At 39.6% G+C, this 21453-nt stretch overlaps 2 protein-coding genes across 2 annotated transcripts in view; one reads left to right on the top strand and one right to left on the bottom strand.

Annotated features, from left to right (window-relative positions):
* The window catches only part of LOC119424040 (inhibitory synaptic factor 2A), a 39608-nt gene extending 25991 nt beyond the window's left edge, over positions 1-13617 (top strand). The window contains exon 4 of the mRNA XM_037691496.1: positions 13391-13617. Within this exon, the coding sequence (XP_037547424.1) occupies positions 13391-13574 (184 nt within the window). The 3' untranslated portion in view covers positions 13575-13617. The remainder of the gene's footprint in view (positions 1-13390) is intronic.
* dock1 (dedicator of cytokinesis 1) overlaps positions 1-21453 on the bottom strand; it is a gene marked incomplete in the record, with an annotated part of 276885 nt that overhangs the window by 145361 nt on the left and 110071 nt on the right.

The following is a 21453-nucleotide window of genomic DNA, read 5'->3' as shown; positions in this document are numbered from 1 at the left end:
CATCTTATCACAAGCAGAACTGGTTTGTTCCACTTTGGAGTAAGCTGTTGGAGGAAGAATCAGTTTTGTTGTGTGTTTCCTTGATTGATGAAGCCTTCTGGATTGAAGGCGAAACGTTTCAGCACAAAAAGAAACTGTCCAGATGACCTGTCTGAAAAATGTTGGGTATCTGGATATACATTAAAGTTTTGATATTGCTTTTTAAATGAACACCCTACAAGGCCTTCAATATTTTATTTGGTGCTGATAAATTATGTGCTGTAGCTCATTCCAACAGGCACTCTGGATGTTTTTTTTAATTTATGTTGAAACATGTCGTCTTTCATCCAAAATACTTGAACAGTATGAGGAGTGATGAAGTCCTTAGAACGAAGGATGAAACGTCTCAACAACAAAAAAAATGAAACTGTCCAGAGGACCTGACTTAACTTTGCTGGATTTTTTTACCTGGATTATTGAGCATGAACTTCGATTATGTACAGTAGCGCAATGCTGTGTTGAAAATGCATTTGTATTTGTTGTATGGGTAATCTATTTTAAATAAGTGTAAAACTTACTGCCATCACATAGACCATATTGTCATCACCCCAAATGTGCAAGATCAGCTCAAAGTTTCCACTTCAGCCTCCCTTAGTTCACAAAAACACTATTGAAGGGTTTACTTTATGTGAGAGTAGTAGGAAACTGCCTTTATGAGCATACGTGCACACACACCATGCTCCGGTCAATAATCTAAAGGAACAGGAGAGAAAGAAAATGAGAAAGAAAGGAGACTTTAAAAATATGAGGCTAAGAGGCTATCAATAAAACTGTTTTAGTGGTCACTGCCATAGAATGAATTCTGAATATCTCCTCTCGAGAGCCACTTAAATTATATTTTATCTACCGCTCTCAATAACTGATAAGCCTCTGGCTAAACTTCAATTGGCTCCTGAAAATCAATAAGTACAGCATCGCCCTGCCTTCTCTGATATGGTTCTTCAGCTGAGGGAGGCTTGTCATGTCTAAGTGTTTTTAAAAAAATACAAAAAAAATAAATCATTGCAGCTTTCCGACACAGCCGCAGGAAGGACAACACTAAAGGCTCTTTAACAGCAGTTCAGTGCCAGCGAGATTGAGCTTAGCCGACCTGAATGATTGCTCATAATGTGAGCCACGTAGACAGAGCATTAATTAAAGGGACATGGTTGGAGCGTAGGATTAACGTGTGAATGAGTGAAAATGGACTTACTGATGAGATGGCTATTTAAATCATTTTTAATCTACTACACTCAATAACTGATAAGCTGCTAAACCTCAGTTCTGCACCTGAAAATCCCAGTTGATAGTGTTTTAGTCACCATAGTTAACTTGCTTGATATGCACAAACCCGTGCATCTGCAATGTTAACTGGTGTGCTGAGATAAAGTTTTCAGTGATATACCAAAAATCAACGAGGATTTAAAATGTGCAAACTAAGACATGACTGCTTTCATTTGACCATGCAAGAATACAACTCCAAAAAATTAGAATATCATGGAAACGTTGTTTAACTTCCATAATTCCATTCAAAAAGTTAATATTTAATAGATGATAGATTCAGGGCCAACAATTTAAACAATTTATTTGTTTATTTTTACATAATTTGGGCTTCCAGCTTGAAACCCACGAAAACAGTATTTCAAAAAAATTAGAATACTGTGGAGAAATCAGCCAAAATTTTGCAGGGCATGGATGTTTTAAACTGAATGTGACACACTAATCATCTACTAAACTCAGAGCACCTGCACAGGTTTCCCCAGCTGTCATTAAATTGCTTCAGTTTGGTTCAATTGTCAGTTCGGTTCAATATGGGGAAGACTGCACACATAACAACTGGCCAGAAGACCATCATTGATACCCTCCATAGGATGGGTAAGCCACAAAAGTTCATAGCTAAGGAGGCTGGCTGCTCAGAGTGCTGTGTCCAAGCATATCAATGGAAAGTCTAGTGGAAGGGCAAAATGTGGCAGGAGAAGAAGCACCAGCAAAAGAGAATGGGCTTCAGCAGATTATCAAACAGAGAAGATTCCAGAATCTGGCAGAGATCCAGAAAGAGTGGAATGAGGCGGGAGTCACAACTTCAAAAATCACCGCATCCAGGAGATGGGCTACAACTGTCGGGTTTCTCAGTCCTCTTTTCCCATGAAAGTAAAGTGTGCCTTTCATTCAAAAATCAAGGTCCAAGGGTTTGGAGGAAGAAGGGTGAGGAACAGAACCCATACTGCTTGAGGTCCAGTGTGAAATATCCACAGTCAGTCATGATTTGGGGTGCAATGTCCGGTGCAGGTGTTGGTAAACTCTGCTTTCTTAAATACAAGGTCACTGCAACCATCTACCAGAATGTTTTAGAGGACTTCATGATTCCTTCTGCTGAGGATCTGTATGGAGATGCAGATTTCATCTTCCAGCAGGACCTGGCCCCTGCCCATGCCGCCAGAAGCACCAAAACCTGGTTTGATGCCCATGCCACAATGCTTGACTGGCCAACCAACTTGCCGGACCTAAACCCCATTGAGAATCTATGGGGTGTTCTCAAGAGGAAAATGAGGTGCACCAGACCCAACAACAAAGAAGAGCTGACAGCAAGTATCAAGGAATTATGGGCTTCCATAACTCCCAGTCAATGCCACAGGCTGATAGCCTCAATGCCACGTTGCATCGAGGCAGTGATTAAGGCAAAGGGATTCCCATTGAAGATTGACATATCGTTTTGAAAGTACTATATTTTGATTGATTTGTTGTTATTCCAATTTCTTCCTTTTTTTCCTGCAACAACTTAGAAGTAGTGTGGGATGTCTTCACAGTATTCTAATTTTTTGAAATCCTGTTTTCATCGGTTTCATGAGCTGGAAGCCCAAATTATGTACAAATAAACAAATTAACACTTGAAATTGCTTAAATTGTGGGCCCTGAATCTATCATCTATTAAAGATGAACTTTTTGAATGGAATTATGGAAGCTAAACTACTTTTCCATGATATTCTAATTTTTTGGAAAGGGTCTGTATGTTAGTGAGGTGCCCATCACAACAATTTTATCACCAGTTTCTCTACAAGTTATATAAATGTACCACATCAGATCTTTCCTTGTTTTTATAGACACATAGCGTGCTCAAAATGAAAAATGTTCTTAAGCAGGCACAATAACAACACTGAGAATCTGCACACTGCCTTCCCAAGCCTGCCACAATCAATTGAAATGCTGCACTGTTGGAGGAAGAACAGAAAAGCAGCAAGTCTTTACAAAAAGAGTCTCATTTCTTGACAAACCATGTCAGCTTCTGGCAAGGTTTCCTCTTGATAAAGGGCAGAAATATCCCACTGAGATGTTTGAAATTTGTCAAATTGACCCGAGATCATCTTTAAGAGACTCGCTTGACATGGTTAATGGTGTTGATTGGACACAGAATCAAATATAGCAGTTGTATTCATAGATGCAGGGGGGATTAAATGGCAATCTAATTACTTAGATCTCCATGAAAACAACCTCTCTGGAGGAGGAAAACAGGCTAGGAAATAAGAGTGTTGAAGAAAGATGCAGTGTAAGAATAGCTGTCTGTGAGGGTTGGGATTTCCTTGTATCTTTCATCCCTTACCATCTATGTAATGGAGTTAAACTGTGTGGCTAAAACTATTAAAGTTAAACACAGACTACTGTATGCAATCCTTGGCATTCAGTCAATGGCTAAAACTTTTAAGGAGATTTAGTTACACAGCGATGAAACTGAGAAGTCAGACGTGGCGTTAAATGAGATTAAAAAGATCAGAAAATCTCAAAGGATTTTGTTCAAAACTGACCAAAATAAATGTCAACATTATTACAACAAGCAGCACGTCTAAAAAAAAACAGGTGAGACTAAAAGTGTTACTAAAACGAGCAGCTTGAGAAACTTGCTACAGCTATTTAAGTTATTTTTTTAAAAAGTCACTAGCGTGATTGGTTATTCTGTATTTATTTATTTAAAAACAGTTTAGATAGGCACAGTCTATCGAATCTGGTCCAAAAAAAAAAAAAAAAAAAAAAAAAAAAAAAAAAAAACTACAATACCCACATGTATCCCCCAATACAAAAAATCCCCCCATTACTTACCAAAAAAAAACCCTAGATGAGCAAAAAGCAAGTTTATACCTTGCTGGTTCCTTGGTTGCAAACACTTAAATTTAGTACGACTGAAACAGTAAATTTGCCCACTACTCTGTCTACATTTTTGAGTCGCCATCTTGTCTTCAACAGTGAGAGCTACCTTTAACACATAGTGTGACATTAAAGTGAGGGGTGACAAGATTATTCAAGTAGAACCCATTTTTACAAGGTGCTATTGCTGCAACTGTGGAAAATTAGAGACGAAAGTTAAAGATGAGAAACGACAAAATGCAATTTGCAAGAAGAGCTTGGGATTTCAAAAGAATTCTACTAATATGTTCTGACACATCACTGTAATCCAATTTTCCTCACACTGCATTTATACGGGTTAATCTGCTGATCAAACAAAGAGATTTAAGTGGTTGTAATTAAGGAAGCCGATTCGGGAGGTCCCCACTGCAGTGCAACGATGTTCAGAAAACTACAGTGAGTTCCCATGAGTATACTTTAGATACTGGCTTGCACATCTTGTGTTTGACTAAGACCATGAGCACAACAATTGATCATTAAGCTAACAGAAAACATTCTTTAAATAACGCAATGCTGAACAAAAAGAAAAATCAACAAAGGAACGGGGGTTTTAGATGAATAAAAAATCCAATCCGATGAGCAAAGCTATAAAAAAAAAAAAATCAATTTGCTAAAGGCTGTAAATGCAGTTACATATAAAATATGAATTCTACCGACCAAGATGGTTCAATGCCGGGGGAGGATATCCCCTTTTTTTAAAAGAATAATAACGCTTTCGAACACAGAGACGAGCTGGTTACCATAGTTACAAGAGTGATTCTCGGCAGGACAAATAGCATGAAGTGGCAGCGTGGACCGTTAAGAAGAGCACATTCACAACTTGGAAAGATAAGAAAGGTGACAACATGTAACCACAAGAGGAAGAAAGAAATAAAGACACAGACATGTCTGAAATAGTATAAAAGGCAAACAATGAGAATAATTACGAGCAAATTTTGCTTCTTGAATGTACCGTTTGTACAGAGCAGACATATTACCAGAAAAGAACCAAAGAGGTTAAAGAATAAAGGTCCAAAGTGCTTTCTTCAATCCGTTCCGATCCAACAAAGGTAAATGCCAAAAACCTTTAATTTTATGCTTTCGGCAAAATGTGGTATAACAGCACTTTCATGAGGAGATCCTGGCAAGTGTGAAATATTTCAATACAAGGACTTCTGAGTGGGCGTCAAAAATGAGCTTATCTTGCAACTTTATTTGTATGAATAGGACTTTGAGGTCAGCTATAACCACAGCAAAATGACTAAACCCTCCGAGTCAAAACAAGACCGTCGTGTCACTCTTGATACAACGTGGTTGCAAGTTTCCAACAATAAATCATGCTGATGTCTTATTTTAGGAAAAAGGGGTTCCCCAGCAATCATCCCAAAGAACCCATCTCTACAGTTTCTTTAAGCATTACAAGGTCTGCACTAAAGGGAAACTTTCTGGGCTGTCTACACATGGAAAAACTGGCAACACTGGTAAATGTTTAACATAGTGCCTCATTACAGAATAATGAAGTTATCGATGTTTAGGAAAGGCTTCCTAACCCAAACCAGAGTGATAAATAGCAGGAGTTGCCTTTCTAAGATGATTTATTCAAAAAAGTTCAAGACAAAAATAACTGGATCTTATTTGTAACAGAAGACGTTTCGCTTCTCATCCGAGGCGCTTTTTCATTTCAAAGAACAGAGTGTGGGGCTCAAGTTATAAAGATGAGGTAAGCTAGATACATATGCAGATTGACCTATCAATCCTCACAATAGGGGTTCGTTAGGGTCTTGTTTCTAAGGCGATACTTGATGAGTCTCTTCTCATATCTGAATATTCCAGAACAGAAAGGTGCCAAGATTTGTTGTCTTACAAAGAAACTTCGGCGTGTTTACCCATCCATCCAAGCAAAACAAATTCCTTTCTGGCAGAAATATCCAGATGATTGAGACAGATTTAAAAGAATGCAAAAACCTTGCTTTGCTTCAGATTTAATAACGGGTGCTGCCAGCCCATTTTCTGAGCCACATATTCCATTTGAAGCTAAATATTTCTGCAAAAACCCATTTGGTAATTGGAAAAAACAACAAGAAAAAGTCAAATATCCATAGCGGTATTGGAAATCGCATATTTAGTGGAAATTCTAGTTGCCGTCCATCTCTAATTGGATTTCTTTGCTAAATCTTTTTAACAATAATTCCTCAGATTCCTGGTTACAGCCTGACAAACCAAATTATTTTTTAAATTCATGTAGCGTTTTATGAAAGCTAAAGACACATTTTTTTATAGAAGTACTATAAAAGTTGTACGTGACTCAAATAACAACAGAAACTAAGCTGTTGAAAACAGGCTCTGCATTTGATCTAAGTTGTCAGTGTCGATGTTTAACGGAGTTTATTTAATTTGACTGAGCAAAGTTGCATTGTAGAGACATGCAACAATAGCTGAAGCATAGACTGTTAGCAACTCATTTTGTCTGAACCACTAATTATAGGGATGCACGATATTATCTGCATGGTATCGTTATCGCCCGATATTAGCGTTAAAGGTAAATATCGGACATTGGCCATTCCATCAAAATAACTCACAGAAATAAGGTGCTGTTTTTGTATGACAACCCAGTGACAAGGATGCCAGCACAACGTTATGACATCACGCACGCCTATCTGATCTGATCAAGGCGGGAGAGGAAGTTTGACAAATTTGACATTAAACATAATCCAAGTTGAAGTGTTACATCATTTTCAGTCCCCTTTTTGGCATCTGCATTTGGTAGCAGGCCAAATTGACAAAGACCATACAGAATAATGTATTTTAATTCCGCAACAGAGAAAGCTGTGTAGATTTTATAAGTAGGTCTAGAAAAAAAATGTATCGGTTTTGGTATCGGCCAAATAAGTTTTAAAATATTGGCATATCGGATAGCGGGCAAAAGTCCAATATCGTGCATCCCTGATTCTTTACTCCTCTTTGTGCATTTCGGGTTAGAGCAGTGGGTTTAAAATTTGATACATTAGCTGGCACGTTTAAGACTTTTTTTTTTTGCTCCAACATGCCTCCCTTGAATCAATGCGTGACTAACAATCGGCAGAACTTGGAAATACTAAAGGGGTAATTCTGAATGGAGCGGAGAAACAAATAAAACATGCAGGATGGTGGCCCTCGAGGACCAAAACTGAACACCACTGGGTTAAAATAGAAAGCTGTGTTGAGCATGTTTTTATTAACTTGTATAGGTGTGTGTGTGTGTTGCGACAAGCTTGCTGTGGTAGATGTGCAGGAACAACAAACTGCAACTTCCTAAAGCTTGCAGATTCATTCCTGTTAGTCGAGTTTATAGACGTTTAATTTGTGTAACAGAGAGAAAAGCATATCCGTCATAAAATGGCACTACATTAATGACTTTACTTCCTAAATATGGCTTAAAAATGGTAATGAGATCTGTTTCTTTGTGTCTTTACACAGCATTAGCTGAGGGTTTTACTGAAAAGATTTAAAAGGATGAAAGTTGATCCCATTGCTTTTTCAGTTGCAGCTCATTTTTGACAGTCAATGACAGATTTTTTTGTGGTGCGTTTAACACTGCAAGAACCCACGTTTTGTGGTCCAATAATTGTATGTAATATTTCACAAATAATTTAGTTGATTGATTAGTTGATGACCAGTTTTGAGAAAAGAAAGATTTGAAAACACGACTCATACAATCCTACGAGCTTAGGTGACACTCAGTTTAGTTTACGCATCAACTCATTCACTCATTTATTCGTATTTCCCATTTCCAATTTGTAACAAATTGTTACATAAAATGAAATAAACTTGCCTTAAAATAAGATAAATTAATTTAATACAGGAATTCAAATTTAGCATCATTATTTTTATGTAATATTTCCAGCATTTATGAAGACCTAGAACAAGGTTTATTGAAAAATGCATAAAATAGATTGAGGAAAAATCATGAGAAAAAAACAAACAAACAGATAACCAGTGTGGATTTACAGCAGAGTAATTAACAGCTAGTGATTCATTGATTAGAACCGTTGTGTTCTTGGCGCTGTGCAAAGACCTGAGTCAAACAAAGCAAAGTGCTGAGTGTCTCTTTGGGGACTCGACATTCAAGTCATTGTCAGACACCCACATTTATGTCAGTTTGGCTCTAATCAATACTAAAAGCATCAATGTTAATTATAAAACCTGTATTTGGACATCATTATGGACACGCTGCATTTAAAAACCAGAGCAGGCGAGCCTGCAGCTGCTACGTGAGTCAGTCTGTCACACTCCACAGCAGCCTGACTCAGGTAGTGACTGGAGATAGCTTTGGCAGATTAAACTCTCTACACTTACCACATCTGTGGCTGTATAATCTGAGTTTCACTTAGCAGAACCTAGTCGTCAGATGTGCGCGGGCGTCGGATTACAATGACGGCTGGTCCAGATAAATCCTCTTGGGCTTTGGGGAAACGTGACGCAGAGAAAGCCAAGAAGGACAAAGCTCTGTGTGCGGCTAAAATCTCTCAAATCAAACAATTCTTCTTTTTTCTGTTACATTTTCCTTAATTTTTTGTTAATATGCACGGACCGCAACATCCTAAAAGGCTCAACTTAATGCTCCGATGTCTGAAGTGTGTCTCAGCAGGGCAAATTATCATCTTGACAACTCCCCCACCCCTCTCGAGTCACAAGCAGCTTTTCACACAGAGGGGAAAAAGTAATGGAATTCCTTCTTGCTCAGTGAAACTGAATTTAAAACAGAAATAGCAAAAGAAACGGCAGCAGTGGCAGCAGCAGCAATCAAAAAAAAATTCTGGTTGGTTTATAGAGAAGTAAAGGATCAAACAAACGAGGATGTAGGTCAACTTGGGCAGGCTGAGCAGTGCTGTGACAGATGCCAATGCAGAGGTCAAGTGAGAAAAGGCCACACTGAAAATGCTTTAAATGGTTGTAAGGCTGACAAGGCAGTCAAAACATGTTAGAATTAAAACAAAACATGGAGGAGAGACAATTCTGGTTTTGTTGTTTATGAAAAAAGAAATCAAACGGAGCGAAAACGCTTGTGTTGAAATAAAAGAGAATCTGAGGGTTATTAAAAACGGGTTACAATTATAACCCATGTTCAAAAAAATATATTGTGAATTCTGCTGAATATTTTTACTACAAGTCATTTTTAGAGTATCATTAGCATTGCTGTGATGTGTAGACTGACAATGTGCTTGAATTAAAGTGATATTTAAAATGTTTTCAAAAGGGGTTTTGTGAAAACATTATGAACAGTTAATATCTTAAAGGTTACAGAAAGCACTTTGAATGAGCTGTTTAGAGAAAGAGTTTAGCTCTGATCATGTTGACAAAGCTAACTGCGAGCTCAAGCAGGACCAGAGCAAAGTGGATTACTGACAACCAGTGTTGTTTTTGACTGCCATTTTGATTTTAGTTTTAGTCTTAGTCTTTTAGACAAAAATACTTCTTAGTTTTAGTCAGTTTTAGTCATTTCTATATTTAATGGTTTTAGTCCAGCTTTAGTCGACAAAAACTTTAAAATTTTAAGTCTAGTTTTAGTCTTTAAAATAAATAGAAAACATATTAGTCTTTACAAATTAATTTGAGTAATTTGTTTTAATAGTGGAATCAAATACTGGTACTCCAAAAATGCCCAAAACAAAAACATTCTCACTTTGTGGCTTTATTTCTCAAAATGTCCTCAACTGTGCAAGCAGGTAGACCCGTTCGTCCAATCCAAAGAGCAATCGCCTGTTCTTTGGCATGTTGTTCCTGAGAATCTGTTTTATATTTAGATCCTGCGGCAAAGGCTGCTGGTATAGATGACTGTGACCTGTCGTTCTTTGGACCACCAGGTTTCTCTTTAGGAGTTCTCTGGGATCTGGATGAGAAAAAAGCAAGGCGAGAAGATAATTATTCTTTCTGTATATACAATGTACACCTCTTGTAAAGAATCTATAAGTGAATATAAAATAATCAAATGTATGTATATCTTTAAAAAATTATTTATATGTCTATATGTACATATATTGTGCATAATGATTTGTGTCAACATATCTTACTAAATACCATGTTAAGAAAACAGAATGACTTTAGCTGTCAAACAAGCAAACAAAAAAATCTTTCTGATACGTTAATAACCAGATGAATAGCATCCACCCTGTCCTCCTTACGTAAGTCATCTGATCTTTCTATATTGTGCAATGGCCAAATTTCTAATGTATCTGTACAGTTGAGTTAGATTATTAAAAGTGCACTAGGGCTGTCTGATATTAGGAAATCCTGTGATGTGCAAGAACAGTGCATCATATTGCGATGATGATATGACTTGTGATAAATGAAAAAATACTTTAGTGCAGTGTTAATGTTTTTCTGCTCAGGGTTCAGAGCAGAAAAACAACACTGAGGTGCCCTTGTAGCTTTTAGTCTGAAGTACCAAACATTTAACACAGGCAGATGCTTTTGAAATTTGAATACAGCTAAATGTCAGCTTTACCTATTTTTTGCTAATTGGCATTAGATTTTCAATCCAGAATGACACTAACATAACCAGTATTTTTAATACTATTTTTCTTTTCATTAGATTGAAAACAGCTTTTTTGGGGGGGTATTTTTTACATTACTTTGTCCATTTTTCTTCTACCAATAAACACTCAATCTAAGAAAATGTATCTTTTCTCTTTTGCAAATGTTTTGATTCAATTTATTTATTTAAAATGAAGTATTTTTTGGCCCCCTAACACTTTTTACTGTAAACATTTATCAGACAAATGTTGGTTGTCTCATTTTAAAATGTAATGCAAGTAGCGTTTAGCTAAAATGGGTTTTTGGTTTAAAGGATGCAGACCCGACAGACACATGGGGTAACAGCAACAGGTTTGATATTCAGTCAAACACAACCTATCAGCCATACATCCCTGCATGTTTTACACGTAACAGTAGCCGACGTTAGATTAGCACAACAAACAAGCTAATAGCACGAAGTTAGCATCCACGTGCGCAAGCAAGGACAGGATTTATAAAAATAAAATTAAAAAAACATTAAGTTTACACGAAACTGGAGTTGTGAAATGTGTCACAACCCGTTTGGTTTGTCAAGTAACATTGCATGTATGTACATTACAAAAATAGTAGTTGTAACTAACTTACCTTGGAAAAAATATCAGGGTGGTGGTGAGCCTTCAGGTGCCGCTTAAGATTTGTCGTGTTTTTTCCACCAAGTTTAAATCCACATTTACCTCCGTCTCCCTCGACGATACATTCGGTTCTTCTTTCAGTTGGGTTAAATACAAAATAAATCCATAAATCCTTTCTGGGTTTGCGTCCACCGAGCCCCTTCGTAAAACGTGCAGCATCTGCCATGGTCCAGTTTGAAATGAAGTCAAAGGTGAGCGCGCGGTGCATCAGCGCGGTTGGGTAGCAGTGGGTGTGACCAATGGGCAGAAATATTGTGCATTCTAAATTATTGACGGACCACCGACAAACATTTTCGTACAGTCTCATCTCGTCAACGAAAACTCACACACATTTCGTCATGTTTTAGTCATTAAAGAGCAATGTTTATTTCGTTACCGTCTCATTATTGTCATGAAAAAAGGGGGCGTCGACGAAAAGTTTTCGTCATCGTCATCGTTAACGAAAACAACACTGCTGACAACTTAAGAAACTCCAAACCTTCAAACTAGGATTTCCACCCTCCACTTGCACATGGGTAAATAAGTTTCCTGTCCAACTGCAGTCAGAGGGTTCGAATGGGCCGTCACACAGCCATGGTCGTCAGCATCAGCACCGGAGCCCCCCAGGGCTGTGTGCTGAGCCCCCTGCTCTATGCCCTCTACACACGACTACACACCTGTTCACCACAGAAACACCATAGTCAAATTTGCAGATGATACCACAGAGGTGGGGCTCATCAATGGGGAGGATGAGTCAGCCCACAGGGACGAGGGGAACAACTGACTGGTTGGTGCAGAGGGAACAATTTGCTGCTCAACACCTCAAAGGCTAAGGTGCTGATCATCGACTTCAGGAAATAGAAAATGGCAGTCCCACCCCTGATTATAAGTGGAGACGGTGTGCAGAGAGTAGCTGACTACCGTTTCCTGGGAGTCCTTATTGAGGGGAATCTGAACTGGAGCGTGAACACCTCTGAGTTGCTGAAAAAGGCCCAGCAGATTCTGTACTTCCTGAGAGTGCTCAGGAGGAACAACATCACCCAGAGACTGCTGGTGTCTTTCTACTGATGCTCCATAGACAGCATCTTCACATACTGCATCACTGTGTAGTATCTTAGCTGCACAGTAGCTCAGGGGAAAGTGGTCCAGAGTTATCAACACAGCCCAGAAGATTGTGGGCTACCCTCTTCTCTCACAAGAAGATCTACACAGTTTCCGCTGCATAGAAAAAGCCCACAAAAGCTTTAAAGGACACGTCTCACCTCGGACATAATCTGTTTGAACGGTTATCATCAGGGAAAAGGTCCAGATCAATCAAGACAAGAGCAAACAGGTTTAAATAGTTTTTACTCATCAGCTGTTACTGAACTTAACAAAAGCTGTAATAAGAACCGAATAAGTGCAATAAGGGATAACTTGTGTATAATATCAATCTGCTTGTGTTGCACATTTGTAGTGTTTAAAATCTGTAACTATTACCTTTTATACAGTTTATATTTATTTATTTTTTTGTTTGTATTATACTGTTTTTACTTTTGCTCTGGGAAGCAAACGCAAATTTAGTTGTATTTAGGTGCAATGACAAAAAAGGTCTAATCTATTCTATTCATAGAGATTCATGCAAACACAAATTTATAAACCTCTACAATGGTTATAAATCCCCATTCCACGGTTATTCCATCAGAAAAATTGATATCTCTGCAGGAAGTTCTACAGCCACAATGTGCACATCCAAAAAAACCTTAAAATATTATATGACTAATTACATAATGAGACCGTGATCGCAAGGTAAAGATTTATTTAAATAGCCGTTCACAGAACTGTTTCAAATTTTTGCTTTATTTTGAAAGAACACTCAATATTAGTCGCTGATTAAGTGTTTTTATTTTGATATGAAGGCATCCACAGCTTCACATAGAAAGTTGCAGGACAGTCTTTAAACTAAGGGGCTCTCCAACATCATCACCTTTAAGGACGTTCATAAGCCTCGATTATAACTGGATACGGTAAATGTAAGCTGGTGCAGACACTTACTGTTTGTTTCTTTTGTGCAGCGTGGAACTGGACTTCAAGCTGCAGGAGGACAAGCTACAACCGCTAATGAAGAGGCTTTGCCCGACAGAGGATACGCACTTCCCGCCCCTGCCTTACCCCCAGGAGGCCTTCACCTCCACCCCAAAACGAAAGTCCAAAGCTGAGTCCAAGAAGCACGCTCGCTGGAAACTTTGGTTCCTGTGAGAACGACAGGACCATCCTCAAACCCTGCAACGAACGCACAGGATTTAAGAAACCACCTGGTTCTTCATCGTTTTCGCTTTTGTTTCTTCGCATCTTCTGGATTTTGTAAAGCTGGTATCCAGTTTTAAGGAGAGCTAAACATCTGGATACTCAGAGGTGTATAAAGAATGTGAACTGCATGGATAAATCATGCCAAACCAGTATGGAATTAGTCCCGTTTTCAACTAATTTCTCCAAATAAGGCGTGAAAATAACAGGGAAACGTGAAGTTCAGCAAGGCAAGGAGACAAATTCAACTCCTGCTGTCTCTACATATTTATTTTTTATAGCCGACGTTGACACGGCCCTGCTCTGCGATGATGGTTCAGGATCTACTGTATTTCTATTCATCAGCTGGGACCTTCTTCTTTTTCTTAGCCGCCAGGAGAGGTTGGGAGTTCGATACTAAAACTCCAACGCCTCCATAAACAGCATATCACTGTACTGTAAAGCACAATTAACACTGTTCAGGATTTCTCCAGAATCAGAAGAAAAAACTATTTTGGGTATTAACTTACACGGATCCATGACAGATTGAAGACTTTTATATTGAGCTAAAGAAAAGAAAGGACAACATGTCTGAGATGATTTTTTTGGGAGTGAATTTGATGATATTTCTTCTTTCCACTGATGAAATGTCTCCTTATAACATCTGAATTTGAAGAGAAGAATGAATAAATAACACTTATTTTCTTAATTATTTATGAAAATTTCAACGCTGTACTTTTTTTTTCTATAAGAATATATATCTATGTGTAGAAATCCACTTTAAGTTCATTAGAAATATATTTCGGTCGAAGGGAGAAGTGCAAAAGAGATATGGGATTTATTCTTCATGCATCATGTATCACAGCTCACATGGTCATAAAATCCCAATTGTTTAAGATGCATACTAGAGCCACATAAAGTACAGAGACAGACATAAACAAAAAAACAAAGAAGTGACGGAGGAACCGCTGTGATCGTTAATGCTGCAGCATCCTGCATCAGCCAGTCAAACCAAGCCTAAAAGACTGAATGTGCCAGCTCTGATCTCAAGCAGGGCCTCTACAGTGCAGGGTGGCAGGCACATAGCCTTGCATGCATTTTACAACCCTTGAATTTTTGCAGACTTTTTAGCTTTTCCACAAAAAAAAAAAAACTTTTCAAGAGAACCACAAAAGTTTGGTTTTCCTGTAGGCTCCAGCTTGTCTCATATAATCAATTTAAGTAAAAGCTCATGTAGTAAATCCATACAGGGTTCAAAGACTATACAGTCAAAACATTATGAGCATTTATTGCATATAATATATATTGTATAGCATTAAATAGGGCTAATACTGTTAGATGCAATGGAAGGCAACAGCTAAAAGTAAATTCCCCCTAGAACAGCAAACAGAAGTCACTTTTAAAGCCAAAAAGCACTGCCCGAAAAAAGGAAAGGTGCCAACTTTGTATCAAGGGAATATCTGACAAAATACAATGAAAACAAAAAAATACGCATCATCTCTGGTTCGATCTTAAACACGCTGCATTCTGTCGATTACTTGTAACTCGTTTGTTCACCTTTTTGTACACGCCAGGTTGATTTCTTTCTGTGGTTCTACTGTAGCATCGAGCGAGAAGTAGATGTTTATCTGTACCCCTGAAGAAGTGCAATTGACATTATGTGCAATACTGTATTTTATACTGTTTTCTAAAAAAAAAGAAAAAGAAAAGCTATTTCATTATTAATAAAAATAGAAAAAAAATAAAAAGGAACATCCACACAGCTCATAAAATTTGAAATGGGAGTGTCTTTTGCACAGCACTGAGCAGCTGAACAGGCAAAGTTAAGTTTGTCAAATTATTTTAAAAAATACATAAAAAAAACTATTAATTCTCAGTTACTCCAACACATACATACAACAGATCACTTAGTGGTTAAATGGTACAACAATTAAAGGTCTAGTATTTCTTGAAGGAATTAATAATGCAGACTCACTTATGGTGAGAAGTTAAGTTGTAGCCATATTGGTCATACCTTGAAAATAATGACAATCTCATGGAAGCGTATGTTGTGAATGACTCCGCTACTACCACATCAAATTTTAGCTTAATATCCGTCAAACTGACTGAGTTTTACCCATTTTTGTAATGGCAAACACTGACAATTGCACTGTTAAAAGCACTTTGTGTTTTCTTTTGGTTTATTGAGTACAAGTAAAAGCCATTTCTCTCCACTCTACTTATTTAGCATGAAAAACCCCAAGAGTCAAAGCTCAAATCTTGGGCAAACTATCTTTGCATGGATAAACAGTTGCACACATCAGAGATTTTTTGTAATTGGCAAAGCAAACTTTGTAAAACCTCATTTCTAGAACAATTTTAAAAAAAATAGGAGGTGAAATACTGATGGTTGAAAACATAAAAAAAACATTTTTTTCTAACTTTGTTTGATGTTTCACTAAGGTAAATGCTCCAGCGTGACCAACTACGGAAGCTCCAACGACATTACGTCTGTCGGAGACAGACTGGTTGAGCTGTGCTCAGGGCTCTGCCCCCATCATAATACCACAGTTAACAGGCTTTCTTCCCATGAGAAACTACAAGCTCCCTCAGCACAGTCAGTCTAGCTAGGTTAGCTTATAAACAGTTCCCAGGTGTCCGGTAAAGGAGTACATCGCCGAACGCAGTTCCTGGTGTCAGCTTGCTTGAACTAGAGATGCACGGTATGATTGGCATGGTATCGGTCGATATTGGCGTTAAAGTTCAATATCGGACATCGGCAATTCCATTTAAAAAACTCACCGATATAAAAGGCGCTGTTTTTGTATGACAACCCAGTGACAAGGATGCCTGCAGTGCCAGCACAACGTGATGACGTCATGTGCGCTATCTGATCTGATCACGGCGGAGAGGAAGAAGTCTAAATGGCGACGGTGTGGAAGGTTTTTGTTGTTGTTGAAGATGTCGGATTCCAAAGATTTATGGACTACGTTGCGCCTCACTACATCGTCCCCAGACGGATATATTTTTCTGATGTAGCCTTACCCGAGTTACAAGCCATCATTTCCGATGTCATTGAGAAGCTAATAGCCGATAGCATGACTTGTTGGGTGAGTTTTACCACAGACATTTGGACATTGTGTTAGCCCTGTTAGCATGATTAGTGTTACGGCACAATGGATAGACATAAACTTTGAACTTAAAAGGCTGTCCTTCATGCACAAGAGTGCAGAGGATCCCACACTGTAGCTAGGAACCTGGAACAAGCCTCCACAAGTGCGACAGCATCGCAGGTGACTAATGCTAACAAATAATATTTAACAATTTTCATTTAATATAAGTTAAAGTGCTCTGCATATCATATGGCTGTTACTGAATATATGTCACCAGCTCTTACAGCAGTTACGCAATTTTTGTAGCAAATAGGCCTAAATAAGACGGCTATGTTCAGACAAAAGAAAGTATATTAAAAATATCGGTATCGGTTATCGGCCAAATAAGTTTTAACATATCGGCCAAAAATTCAATATCGTGCATTCATAGCTTGAACCGTGTTGAGTAAGTTGGTGCTTCATGAAAAGTATCTTTGTTACATTTGTGAGCGGTGACCATGTCAAGGCGAGCTGTTCACAACGCTCAGTTTTTAAATAATCGAGTGGTTACAAGTGTAACTCAAGCTAATGCATCAAGGCGAGCTAGCTTTCCTTAGAGGAAGCATTAGCTTGGCACCTTTAGGGTTTTACTTTCAAGCTTACGTGCTAAGACGAGCAATTTTTTATTTTTTTTAGCCTAGCTGTTAGCCCAGTTTTAACCCTGCGACTAGCTTTAGCGACGGACAGTTAATAAGTCACAACGAATTAGTTCCCATCTCACTATGGCTGTGGCACCCATCCCCACCATAGGGTCGGAACCTAAGGCCAAAGAGGCTGTATCCCGCTCGTGCCCCTCGTCATGCGGGACCTCCATTTTGGGCAGGGACCCTCACCCTATGTGCACAATATGCATGGGCGCTAAACATGCACAAACATCACTAGCGAACCCTTAAGCATGTCTGCCCTGTTCTTCCATGCCAGAAAAAATATCCTAGAAAAGCAGCTGAGAGTGGCGGTCGCGAACAGCCCGGACCGGTGCCTGTCCGTAACCGCGGTAACAGGTGACAGCCATCAACCGTGAGCCACCACGAGCTGGGCGGACATGATGGAAGAGAAGTTCCCGGCCATGCCGCCACTCTTCGAAAGATTGGTGGACAGAGGGGACTTTGAAATAGGTCAGGGGGAGGTGGAGGAAAAACTGGTTAGCGTCTCTTTGATGTGGCTGGGCGGTGCAGCACGAGACTAGAATACAACAGAAGGGGTGAGCAGCACAGAGTGTCTCCTGCTTTGGAGCCCGTTTATGACTGAGGCTCGTAGGACATGGAAACTGTAACGCACTTGGACTAGGAACTAAGTGCAACAAGAACTAAGTGACAAGCTAAGGACAAAGCTCTGAGCAGATGTCCAAGAGATGCAGAGACGGGGGAGGCAGCTTGGCTGGAGGGCAACACCATCCTCTCCCCGCTCTCACCCACAGAAAGGCTGCCTCCATGGGGCTTCCCTTTAAGTGGATGTTTAAAGCCCAGTGTGAGGGCGGTACAAACATGACATCCAGTGCAGCTTAACATCTCGTTGTCTTTTAAACCGAGTCCTTTGTGGTTTAGTCTGAGTGGTTTTCACAAGGGAGGTCGCAAATCTCTCACGAACCGTTGCAGGATGAAAAAACAAGCATTTAAAAGTAAAGAAGCACTCGGTCAGGTTTAGCAAAATGTAGAAAGAAGTCACCCAGTGAGCGAGATATACATTTATACGCACAGAGGCAGGCACACATGTTTTGAGGCATTATGATGCATCGCCATATCTCACTATGCTTCTCGGAGCTCTGCAGCAGTCTGGCCAGCAGGAGAAACAGAGGGGGAGGGAGCGCAGGCAGAAAGATGTGAAAAGAAAACACTTGGATGGAAACTCATAAAAATAATTTAAAAAAAAACCGAGTGAATCTGAAAGACATGTAAAACAGGAAAGGAGTTTGATGTAAAGAGGCGAAACTGGGATGTGGCTGTTGTGCAGTTGAGTCAGCGAGCGCGTGCAGCAGATAAACCGCTCCAACCCCCCCCATAGGCAGTCAGCCCCGTATTGTCAATCAATAACACAGGGTCCTTCCCCTGCAGCTTTCCACTCCGTTCCGTCTGCACACTGCAGGGAAATCGTCAGGGGAACTCCACACGACTGCAGTTTACCACCAAAAACATGTTCTTAGCTCGTCTCAGTCAAAGTGCAACACATTTTTGAGAAAGTTATCTTTCAATTTCTGCTCTGGTCCGTTAGTTATATTCCGGGGAAAAAAAACAAGTGGTCTAAAATAACAGACCCATAAAACTTACATCTTGACTTATTTTTATTTTAACTTTATTTCACCAGGAAAATCCCACAGAGATCACCAATCTCTTTTACACAGGGAGCCTGGGCCTGAAGGGATGAAGACGGAGTACCCGGAGAAACCCACTCAAACACGAGGAGAACATGCAAACTCCACACAGAATGACCCCAGGTCCACAACCGGAGCCTAAAACTAGGAACATATTGCTGTGAGGAAACTGCTAACCACTAATCCACTGTGCTACGATCACAAGCAGATGTAAAAATAAAGTAAATTTTCAGGAAGTAATCATTAGGTGTGTACATCTACAACTGACTGGATCGATCCATTGACTTTTGGAAACAACCCGATTCAATTGAACTGCCACAGCAATGTGACCGGAGCAACACATAAATGGCTACAATTCAGTCAATTTAAAATGTATTGCACTGAAATGTTGTATGGTAGTAGCTGAAAATCATTCAAAACACACACTCCAAGGTCATGAAATATAATGCACAAGATCAAAGTTCATGTTCAATAATCCAGTTTAAAAAATCCAACAAAGTTCAGTCCGGTCATCCGGACGATTTCTGTTTTTGTTGAGACGTTTCGTCCTTCATCCAAAGGACTTCATCAGTCCAAGGAGCCACAACAAACTCAAAACACCATTCACTGAGTATGAACTTTGATGTTTTGAACCACTTTGGCTATGGCTGCCTCAGGGGAGTCGACAGGGGAGAGGGCGGATTCAAGAAACCATCTTATCACCAGCAAACTGGTTGGTCCACTCTGGGAGTGTGCTGCATGTGAGACTGAGTTTGTTGTGGCTCCTCAGACTGATGAAGTTCTTTGGATGAAGGACAAAACGACTCAGAAAAAAAAAGAAAGAAACCATCCAGATGACCTGACTGAACTTTGTTGAATATAATGCATAAGGTTGCACGTAAAGTCGGTTTCAAGGCTTGACCAAAATGATATTCCTCAACAAGATGATCTTTAAACTCTGGCATTAAAGGGAGCGGGCGATATGCATTCGTTCAACAAATGCTAGGCCTTCCATAATGCTAGTTGTGTTTGTGGACATCTAGGAAGTAGGAATCAGTCCTGCATGCAGGACATTAATTACTATTCCTGAGCATCTGCGGGCTCATCTAGGCACAAACCAGAGGAAGTGTTATTCAAGGGCATGGAGGTAAAACTTCAGCAGGACCAGCCAACATCTTTCTGCTGTGCTCCTGATCTAAATGTATTCTAAAAGAGTTGTTTCAACCTGCGCACGACGGAGGACATGAATACAAAAGGTGCAGGCTTAGCAGGACGCCCAACGAATTAAACGTGCGACGACGTCCACGCCGCTAACAGGCGCAGCACTGCGGTGACAACGTGCAACAAAGCCGACGTCGTCACTGCGATCGCTCTCATCAACATTCTGCGTCCGCCGCTGCGAGCGAGAGCGTGGGGGGGGAGTGAGACGGGGAGCAGAAAGTTAATGCATAAATCTAAATGTAAGAGGCTGCCACTCAGAGGAACAAGGTCGGCGGTTGGCTGCGGTGGTGTGTGAGCAGCGGCAGCGTGCCGTGTGCCTGCAGAGTAGGCAGCTCTGATTAGAAAGCTGTGACACGTCTTACAGCGCTAACTGGCTCACACAGTTAGCATTAAGGTGGAGCAGTAATGCCATGCCTGTTTTTGTGTGAGCTTGTTTGTGACGTTAACAAAATTAGACAATTTTACACATACTGAGCTAAAACTTGGTGTGGTAGTAGCTGAGACTGATCCTTAATGTCTACTCTGAGCGTTAACACTGTGCAAAATCTGTGGTTACATTGTTTGGCAATACCTATGGGAGTCAACTCTGTCTGTTAGCAAAATACTGCATGACCTGCTTGATGGATAATAAGGAAACGTTCAGGAAATGATCATCTGATAAACCTCTATAGTTCATTAACTTTAAGAGCCAATACAATTCAAGATGGCCGCCCCAGCCAACTGAGCTTAGAAAAGACAATTATGGCTAAAATACAGACGGCTTTACAAATATTGTGCTACAATTGGGTGTGGGTGTAGCTGAAAAGCCACAAAACACAACGCCACTCATTGTGCTTGTGCAAGACCTTTGCCTAAAACTTTAGCAATAACTGCACAAGCTGTTCCTGGTGGTCTGTTAGCAAAATATCCCATGACCCACTGGATGGATTTCAATGAGCCTCTCAGAAAGTAATCGCACATCATACATCTATAACTGAAAAACTTTTGAAGTCAATCCAACTCAAAATGGCTGCCAAAGCTCATCAAAATTAGCTAACACAAACAGGACTACAACGATGTCAGTTTTACAAATACTGCACTAAAATTTGAAGGGGTAGTACCCGAGAGTCATCAGTTACATCATTTCTCAACATTAAATTGTGGAGGGTGATATGCATGTCTTCAAGGAGTCCTAGGCCTTTATCTTTAATGACTCATTAACATGCAGCTCACG

Source organism: Nematolebias whitei, chromosome 17 (assembly GCF_014905685.2).
Source record: "Nematolebias whitei isolate Nwh7 chromosome 17, NemWhi1, whole genome shotgun sequence".
Lineage (NCBI taxonomy): Eukaryota > Metazoa > Chordata > Actinopteri > Cyprinodontiformes > Rivulidae > Nematolebias > Nematolebias whitei.
The sequence above is the reverse complement of the archived record's forward strand: the minus strand, read 5'-3'. Positions and strand labels throughout refer to the sequence as shown.